This window comes from Triticum dicoccoides, chromosome 5A, assembly GCF_002162155.2.
Source record: "Triticum dicoccoides isolate Atlit2015 ecotype Zavitan chromosome 5A, WEW_v2.0, whole genome shotgun sequence".
Lineage (NCBI taxonomy): Eukaryota > Viridiplantae > Streptophyta > Magnoliopsida > Poales > Poaceae > Triticum > Triticum dicoccoides.
In genome coordinates this window covers 15,722,172-15,732,170 of record NC_041388.1, presented here as the reverse complement: position 1 = coordinate 15,732,170, position 9,999 = coordinate 15,722,172, and the positions used below count along the sequence as shown (strand labels likewise).

Below are 9,999 nucleotides of genomic sequence, written 5' to 3'. Positions count from 1 at the left end.
AAAAGTAACGAGGGTGAGTTTCAAAGAAGACATTATTATCGGTGGCTAAACAAGACATAGATGCAAGGTTTCTCTCGGCTTGTGAAACATGAAGAACATCTTTTAGGTCTAGATCACGTTTAAGAGTAGGGGAATTAGTAAAAGCTTGACCAATGTGTCGAATATCCATACCTCCACCACTCGCAGTATGAATCTGATCATTGCCAAGGTACTTCTCCCGGAGAGCAAGTTGCTCTAGTTCACCAGTAACATGATCCGTTGCGCCAGAGTCAACGTACCATACTCCATCGCCCCCTTGCTCACGCATAGATGCAGCAACATCGCGTGCATCGAGGACATAGTCTTCATCATACCGGTCCCAGCAGTCCATGACTTCATGGCCTGCCTTTTTACAGAGTTGGCATCGAGGATGCCCCCGAGAGGAAGAAGGGCGACTGTTGTTGTTGTTGTTGTTGTAGCCGCCGATGCCTGGGTTGCTATAGCCACCATCTCCCTGGGTGTTGCCACGCCCGCGCCTGCCACTGCGGTACTGCCCCTAGTGACCGCGCCCATGGCCGCGACCATGGGAGATAGAATTGGCGGACGACTGGCGGAGGTTGGTGCCGTGGAGGAGGCTGAGGCGGGCGTCCAAGCTCAAAAGCTGGCTGTAGAGCTCCTGACCCATGATTGGTTCACCCGAGCAGCAAGCATTGAGACGACATGGTTATATTCCATGTCCAGACCGGCATGGATCTTGGATACAATCTCCGGACCGAAGAGCGCGGCGGCAGTACAGGAAACTTCATCTGTGAGACTTTTAATCTTGCAAGATACTCGGCCATGGCCATGTTACCTTTCTGAAGATTGGTAAGCTCGATGCTGGTGTTGATCGCTTGAGCTTGACTCTGAGCAGCAAACATGGCGAGGATTGTGTGCCAAACCTCAGCCGGCGTCTGTAACGTGGCGGCTTTGTTGTTGTTGAACATTAATAAAACATGCTCTTCATAAGTATAGGTGATAACTTTTAAGACGACAAATATTATGATATTAGTTTTGTATGTCTTGTGAAACAAAGCCATCAGTTAAGATGAACCATACATCTAGTACACTATTTATGAGTCAAAATATTTTAAATTTTAAATTTATCAAGAGTCTTGATGATTTCATCACTTTTACCTATTTGTACACGCATGCAAGTGGCTCTACATCAATATTCCAGAATGCGATCAGGGGCTTCACGTCATAGTGCTAGTTGCGTTCCATCCATAATGATCATATGCAAGTATTTAATGATTTATATTTCTTTAGTTAAACATGTTCATGAGATATCAACTTACTAGCTTTTTTACATAGTCTGCATGCTTGTTTCCTTGACTATCCAAATCTTTTTCAATGACCTTCATGGTCGCGAGTACTTTTCTGTAGAAAAACTTCGTGTAACCTGGGAGGTGTTCAGCGGCTTGTTCATCCCACCTAAACACAATAGAGAGTTGTTCTAGAATTAGTATCAAGCAACACATTAATGGGTTGTTAAAACCACCCAAGCCAACATAGATATATAGAGACCTTTCCATTGCCATGGTGAGGAGCCTGCTTTCTTCTAAGGTGCTGTAGCTGTCGTAAATGTCATCGAATATCGATATAAATGTAAAGAACTTTGTGAGCACTATTCGTCCGTATGAATATTGTGGCTCAAATAAAACTCCAAGCATCCAAAAGTGCATCTCCACCATCCTGTCTCGTGCGAAGCTCAAGTGGTCTTGTAGTTGCAGTCCTTCCCACCACCTGCAAATGAACCAAGAACTTGTATTGTAATGGTATGAGGGATCATATGAAATCCATTTCAAGGGTTGTGTCTGGACTTAGAGCTTAGTGACGAAACAAATTGCACCGAGGGACAGAAGGTGAAATTTTGCCTATATTGTTGGCCCAGTCCCGACGTCGAGTACTTCCCACGACGGTGGTACGACCGACGACGAACGACGATGACGAACAAACCTTGCTGACAATCTCGACGAAGTGCTTTACGTCGATACACACGGTAGTGCAACACCAAAATCACACGTACGTGCACGGCGGCCAGCCGGCCGGAAACAAACACGCACACAAGTATTTGGATGATTGCCACAGGCCCGTCTCGAGCCTGGTGTTTTGCTTTATTGATCTCACGGTGGTATTACAAGCCTAGGGGTACGTACATATATATAGTACGAAAGCTAAGCTATCTAGAGTAATACTACTCCTAGACTAACTCTGACTCAAATACTAATCGGATACATGCTCGTACACGACCCAAACACCGCCAGCTGGGAGGGTATGTCGGGTTTACTTCCAACAATCACCCCCTAAACACGACGTCGTTACGTCACAGCTCCGACGCCGAGCCTTCTTCGCATCTCCAAGAGCTTCTCTCGATGCAAAGCCTTGGTTAGAATGCCTGCCATCTGATCATCGGTGCAAACGTAGTTGACCTTCATCTTAGCTTCTTTCACGCAGTCCTTTATGTAGTGATACACCGTATCAGTGTGCTTGCTTCTATCATGCCGCACTGGATCTTCGCGCAGAAAACTTTCAGACTTGCTATCAACATTAAGCACCACTTGTTCCAGATCTCGATCCATGAGATCACCGTGTAGCCGCCCTAGCCACACACTTTCACACGCCGCAGTGGCAGCTGCAATATACTCTATTGCATTAACTACGGGTGCTTTACTCTTCTTGTTCAGCTCAAGACGAGGTTTCGTCGGAGCGTCAATTGGATTGCAATATTTCATAGCACAGTTTTTAAGTATCTTCCTTGCGTATGCCTCCTCTCATAGTGTGACCCCCTCCGTCTTTTGATGTACCTCTATCCCGGGGTAGTAGCTCAAAAGAACTAGATCATCTATCTTGAAAAACTCTTTCATCTGTAGCTTGAACTTTGCAATCACCTCTTCATCTGCTTCGGTATTTAATAGGTCGTCGACGTAGATGCCAACTAGTAGACGATCCCTTCCTTCACCTCTCTTATACATTGCATGCTCTAGTGGGGCTTTCTCAAATCCAAGAGAAATCAATGTCCGATCAAGTTTGATGTTCCACTCCCGAGGTCCTTGCCATAGTCCATACAAGATTTTGTGTAACTTCAGTACGTTGTGCTTTTCTTCCTCTTTGATGAAATCCGGTGGTTGATTCACATACACATCTCCTATCTCGCCGTTCAAAACCATAGAGTTTGCATCCATGTGAAGTACTTTTCATGATTCCTGAGACGCGAGAGCGATGAGTAATCTCACCGACTCCATCTTTGCAATGGGAACGAACACTTCTTCGAAGTCCACACCCTCTTCTTGCACGTACTCTTTGGCTACAAACCGCGCCTTGTGCTTCATCCACCCTTCAACATCGTTCTTGACCTTGAATTCCCACTTAAGCTCTATAGTCTTTTCATTGTTGGGAAGATCCACAAACTCCCATGAATTATTGTCATGGATCGACCCCAACTCTTCTTTCATAGCATGACGCCAACACTCCTTCGTATTTGCGTCCACAAATTCTGCCGAGTCCTCGGCACTTGCTAGACACCGTCGCCCACTCCCTTTCACTTTTACCGGGTCAATCGTCCGAAGAGTCTTCTCCGAATATGGTGTAACACCGGTTGTAGCAGTACAGGTGTAGGTGGCGTTGTCCTCGTCTCTTGTGCCTTCGGAGACGACATTATTTGCATGGCTCCTTGTACCTTCAGGAGTAACTCCTCACCGTTTGCTTCGCACATTGCTTTTGGCAAAGCTAGACTTTCATCCCCGGGTACAGATGTTACATTGCCGTTCCCATCTTCTTGCATTATAGTGGCCAAGCATGGCAAAACTGTACGTACATGCGCTGGTAAAGAACCTTGCATATCTCCTGGATCACTTGCAACGTCACTAGGTGTAGATGGCCCTAGCTCACCACGTGAGCCACCAAGCCCTCCTGCTAGACTTGTTTGTAGCTCACCATGGGAGGCTTGTCTTGTGGCTAGGCCACCACACGTAGCTGCCTTGGAGGTTCCTTGTGCAGCACTCGCTGCTGGGTGTGAGGCGCCCTTACTCCGCACAAGGGATCCAGCTTTGGTGCCCGCGGCCGGTGCTTTCGGCCTACTCAGCGAGACACCATGTCCAGTGTTATATACTAGCAGATTTCGTCATAGAGAGTCACTTACAGAGTAAGAGCCCTCAGCTCCTCACAGTACAGGGCTTGCAGAATACTGAAGTCCAGCTTTGCAAGCTCCAAAATGGCCTCATTCCTTGTACTCATTCTCTCATAAACTGAGATGAAGTGTCGCGCTTCAACTCTGCGAGGCCTCCTGAAAAGAGGTGTTTTCAGCGCGCGCCGCACCTGATCGAGCAATATTGATGGTGGAATTGTCTGTTGCTCCACGGCACGCTCAAGATGGTCTTTTGCGTAAGCCATCGCGCTGCTGAGTGTTTCTTCACCATGGGTTCGAACATGGGCAGCGTTGTACACGCCCAAGAGGCTTCTTGTGTCGTTGCACGTAATCTTTCCTTCGTCATCTATGAACTTTAGGAATACATCTGTGGCATTGTAATGTATAGTACATGGTTCTATTAGGACAAATAATTCTAGAAAACCTCACCTACCCACGTCTTTGATATTCTAATTATGTTCGTTATACCTGGTGAAACATTCAATCCCTGTTTCCTGAGCAAATAAAATCGAAGGGCCGCCGTGTGAAGATCGTGGGCTTCATCGCCGGCATCATGAATCCCACACAACAAATCATTGATCTCCGTCCCATAGTGGTAGTCCAAACCAAGCCGCTGTAAAGTATCGACAAGCTCAAGCTTCTGAGGCAGATCAACAGAACCCGAATCTACTATTGTCGCCCTCAGCTCTTCTTTTATTACTTCAGCCTTGTTTTTCATGGAAATACACTGCAAGAGCATGTAACATTAGTACTCACTTGGTGTACGAGGTTATGCTTCAACAGTCCATTTTGCATGAAAATATGTTTCAACAAAAACATACTTCATGATGTGCGTTATATTATCCGCTAAACCTTAAGTTAACTTCTACATTCTGTAAAACGACATCTATAAAGAGTTGTGCAACGGAAGTACTACTAGTTCATCCAACCTAGCTCCAACAAGAAGGTACAAAACTGGAGTGTGCTGATTAAATTTAGTTCACCTGCGCCGGAGAGAATGGCCTGAAACCAAGGAAGAAGTCCCCCCATACGGTGGGGTGGTGAAACCCGTGGCTGCGCTGGTTGTCATTCATCGCAGGCGGGTGTGGGCGACGGTGACTCTCCACGGAGGCTGCCATTGCCGGAGAACGTTCGAGCTCAGCTGATCACTTCTCTCTGATAATGTTAAGGTTGGTGATGCATGCCTTGTGAACTGGTTGGCTTTATATAAGAATTAGAACAGGAGAGGCCCCTAAACGGTACACGTGTATAATACTGGAGAGACACAGGAACACTGAATGGAAAATTCACGTGATATTGTAACTGTCACTTTCAGTATTGTGGCACAAATGTGCCCATTAATTAAAGTTTTTTATTCGAGAAGTTATGTAGAGGTTTGAAAATTCTAAGACATGTGTCTCTTTCATAGTACGTTGTTCCCTTTCGGCAGGGCCACCCGAAAAGATTCTATATTAGTAACTGGAGGTACTCAGAGAGACACCATGTAAAGTCACATCATCTAAAAATTTTAGATGGTTGGATCTAAAAAACACAATGGTGAACATGATTTCATGCACCCAATAAGATAAAAAATAGCAAAAGAATCAAACAATTATAAAATTTAAGGTTACAAAACTTGATCGAGTGTCTATTCACATGTGAACTTGTGAAGTTTCACGAAGAAATGACATGTAACCATGATATTCTTAACGAAGAAACAAAATCAAACCTTCAAATTACTTTAAACACACGAAAACACATTTTTTTGGTTTTTACAGCATTTTTCTTATTTTACTAGTCATAGTGGATGCGTGTGGAACCATGTTCCAAAATTCCATGGCCGTTGGATCTCTAATATAATAAACCTTCCCCGCGAGTTGCTGTAGGAATATAAAAATTAATTACAAATGACTTATATATGAAAGAAAAGATCTAAATCATAAGCTAATAATTTGAACATATAAATATTCCGTACTTGCATTCTGTCTAAATCAGGGCATTTCACAACCTTTAGGAAGTAAATAAATTAAATAATTATCTAATCTAATACATATGTCCAGTGACAAAAATAAACATATTGTTATGGTTTGCATGGGCTGAAGTTGGATGCTTGCATGTTGAGAGAATTAGTGATAATTGAATAAGGTTTGCATGGGCTGAAAAATATTGTTAGTGGATGCTGACGTGACACACTTGGTGAGGTGGATGACTCGTATGTTGACAGAATTAGAAGTAGTGGGGATCAACTATTTAGGTATTATGGATTATAGATGTGGTTGAGATTCAATTGTGTACGACGTAAACATGTACACACACGTCTGTGCGATCTAAAGAGAACTGGCTGGTGAGGTACTCCCTAGTTTCTTTTTTACTCGACACATAACTTCTTTATTTCTTTTGCGATTTAATCTACGTCCTTCCCATCCAGACCAATTTAGTATATATCAAGAAGACTTCTATTGGATAATCAACTGTTGGCCCACAGCCCAGAACGCATTATATGCACTGCATGAGCACATCCGAAGGTAAATTTGCTTATGTGGCAAGTACTTAAGAATAGAGAGATGCTTGTGGTAACATAACACGCTATCTTAACATAACGAACCCCAATGCAATATGAATCTACATCTTAATAAATGAAGGTTTGCACGATACTACAAATATGTTACTACTCACTATGAAAGTTACTCCCAGCTATGATTAGCCTTATATGGATATATGTGGTTTGAAAATTCTAAGAAATCTATTTCCATGTATGATGTTTGCATGATGTGTGAATAGAGCTATGACGAAAAAATTCTTCAAGTTCCACACTGTCGTGGTGGGCGCACGGCAGATGCCAAAGTATGGCTAAAGAGGGGAGGAGGCTCGAGGGCACCGGTGGGCTCGAGAGACGAGGTTGGCATGAGCAAGCGAGGGACGCAAGACATACCCAGGTTCAGGGCTCTCCGGAGAGATACCACCCCTAGTCCTGCCGAGTGTGGTTTATATGAAACAGTACAAAGTTGCTTCTAGAGCTGTTTGGAAGAAGAAGGAATGCAGGCCAGGGCTTAAGCTGTTCCTTCTCCTTGTGTGGGTGTCTGGGTTCTACCGATCGGATCGCTCATCTGCATGAGGGCTCCTGGGGGGTTTTATAGGTCAACCCCCCAAGGGTACAATGGTAATGTTACAAAGCCATGGGGCTAGGTTGTCATCGTCTGGGAAGCCGGTGCTGGGACCCGCCGGGTGTCAGGGCTCGCTGGGTTATCCGGGCGCGGGCCCCGTGTGCCAGCACGCACTTTTCTTTGTCTTGTCGATCGTCACGGAGTGGCCGGGTCGAGTCCGCTACAATGGTGCACCGCCAGGTCGCCATCTGCCGGCGTCAGCAGCGACGATGGGCGCGCTGTAGCCACGACAGCTGTGGTTAGCGTGCAGGTGGGGCACTGTTGCCATGCCTTCACCGGTCAGAGGAGTTGGTGGGTCACTGTTTCCACGCTCATCCCTTTAGTGGAGACCTGTCCCATCATACCTTGGATGGGACAGGAGCTGACCCATGGCCGGGTTGAGGAACACGCCACGGGAGAGCTGGCTTGCTGAAGAAGTCTTGGTTCATAGGTTCAACCGGCTTGCGCCTTCCGGCAAGGCCGGGTAGCCGTCTTGGTTGGGTCGAAGCGTTTGGCCGAGTTGAGGGACTTGGCTGGGTTGAGGAACCCAACCAAGCGTAAGCCGGCTAGAGGGGCGATGCTGGCCCCGGTGTTTTTGAAAAGGATCCGGATTCCGTTGCCTGCCCGGGGTTCATCCCCCCGACAGTAGTCCCCGAAGCTATGAAGGTTCGCCGGCTTCAAGTAGGAGGGCCTTCGCAGTTTCCCCCTTGAGGACGCGGCTATTGGTAAATCTTGCAACCTCCGGGTCCGGCAACACCCACTGTGTGCCATCTTCCGGAAGCCGGATCACGGCATCCCGGTGTGGGCGGGAAACCGAGGAGTCCGCCGAATCTTGAAACAATCTCTTGGGCTCGGTGCGGGCACCACGTGGCGCTCGAGAGCCGAAGGGACCTGACAGGCCACATGCGTGACGGGACGCGACGACGAGTTGGGGCCCGTGACTGCGCGCCCTCGGCCCACACACGTGGATTTATTGCAGCGTCCGCGGGTCGGTTGCCATTCTCGAGTCAGTTATTGCGCGTGGTACGTGCGTAGTTATTGGGGGGAAGTGGGAGGGGCGGGCGCAAACGATCCCACCTCCCCACGTTCCCACTGTGGCTTATAAATTGGGAGGAGGGGGCGGCGGAAATCACCCTCGCTCACGCTTCCCTTCTTCTTCCTTCTCCTTCTTGCTCTTGCGACTGCTGCGCACCGCGATGCTCCGCCGCTCTTTGAGCAAGACTTCGTCGCCAATCTTCTCTTTCCTTGTTCTGCTCCGCCCCACACCGTCCATGGCATTGCCGTCGGGCTCGTGGATAGGTACCACCATCACTGGGGAGGACATCACATATCTGCCCGACACCAGGCGCCTGCCGAGGGAGACAGAAGTGGCCGTGCGCCTGCCGGAGGGCGAGCAGGAGCCGCGGCCGGAGGGGACCGAGCGCGTGGTCTTCTACATGCATTTCAAGCGCGGGTTCCGCATTCTCGCGAGCAACTTCTTCCACACATTCCTGGAGTTCTTCGGGCTCATACCACACCATCTTGGCGTGAACGCCATTCTGCAGCTGTCCGACTTTGTTACCCTGTGCGAGCGGTACCTGGGGGTCGAGCCCACGATCGACCTCTGGATGCGCTTCTTCTCCTTGAACCAGCAGGGCCCGAAGGCCGGGGAGATGTCCTCCTGCAGGGCCGCCGTCATCATGATGTGGACGCGCAAGGAGTGCCCCAAGATGCCGCTGGAGGATTCTTCCAAGAAGTGGCAGAACTCCTTCTTCTACGTCCTTGGTCTTTGTACTTTGCCACCGCTCATCTTCTTGTTCGTCCCGATGCGACGAGGAAGGTTCTATTGAATGCCATCCCGCATCCGTATGACCAGGGCGTTGACGCAGGTGGAGCGGGCAGGATCGGAGGAGGCGGCGGCCTAGGGCGAGGACCCGGAGGAGGCCGACGCCGACGCCGGCGAGGCACGCCGTGTGGGTAATCTTCTGAGCTTTCATTTCTTGAGACGCCAGCTGTGAGGCGGCGTGGGGATGCTGATATGAGTCGATGACGCAGCAGCGTCAAGAGGGGGCAGCGACGCGACTGGAGCCGGGTTGGCTCGCGGGACGGCGGTAGCAAGCTGATCTCACGGGAAGGGCGACGTGGTGCCCCAGAAGCCGGCTGCGAAGCGTACGGCGGACCCGACTGCCGACACCAAGCGCCCACCAAGAGGAGACGCCGTGCACTGCAGGCGGCACCGGCAATCCCGACCGTTCCGCTGGTGGTCGGGTAAGTTCTCTTCTTATGATTTTTGGTGAGCTGCCAAGCGGCTTCTCTTGGTTCTTGTTTGTTTATTATGTTATGCCTTATGTCACTGATATCACTGGTGCTGGTGACGATGGAGGCCGTGTCTGATGGCGGTGCTGTGTTCCGGAAGACTCGGTCCCGCGTCATTGACCGGGGCGAGGAGATGGCCGACCCGGACCTGGGCCTGGACCAAGCCGATGCTGAGGCCCGGGCTTGGAGGGACCGGAACCGGGTCATGGTGGAGATCGAGGCGGCATCGGCCCAAGCTTGGGTCAGGGCCACGACTGTGAGGGGGCGGGCCGCGGAGGAGCCGGCGTGGCCCGAGATGCCGGAGGGCATGGAGCCGGCAGCGGCGGTCTTTATGCCCCCATCATCGGAGGGGGAGCGCGGCCATGACGGCCGTGCGGAGGTGGCGGAGCTTGATCGGGTGGTTGTGGTGATTGGGGA

At 49.2% G+C, this 9,999-nt stretch overlaps 1 protein-coding gene across 1 annotated transcript; it reads right to left on the bottom strand.

The window, feature by feature from the left end:
- Positions 1–671: 671 nt before the first annotated feature.
- On the bottom strand, positions 672–5,283 carry LOC119299048 ((E)-beta-caryophyllene synthase-like). Its single transcript, XM_037576355.1, has 6 exons — positions 5,149–5,283; positions 4,634–4,892; positions 4,160–4,532; positions 1,546–1,764; positions 1,317–1,452; positions 672–1,040 (listed from the first exon to the last, which is right to left on the bottom strand). The coding sequence occupies exons 1-6, from the start codon at positions 5,281–5,283 to the stop codon at positions 672–674; spliced, it is 1,491 nt and encodes a 496-aa protein (XP_037432252.1).
- Between the last annotated feature and the right edge of the window lie 4,716 nt (positions 5,284–9,999).

Coding starts and splice junctions, on each gene's coding strand:
- LOC119299048 (XM_037576355.1), bottom strand. CDS start 5,283: ATGGCAGCCTCCGTGGAGAGTCACCGTCGCCCACACCCGCCTGCGATG. Junction 4,533..4,633: donor GGGATTGAATGTTTCACCAG/GTATAACGAACA, acceptor ACAATGCCACAG/ATGTATTCCTAAAGTTCATA. Junction 1,765..4,159: donor GAGCTGAGGGCTCTTACTCT/GTAAGTGACTCT, acceptor GTTCATTTGCAG/GTGGTGGGAAGGACTGCAAC.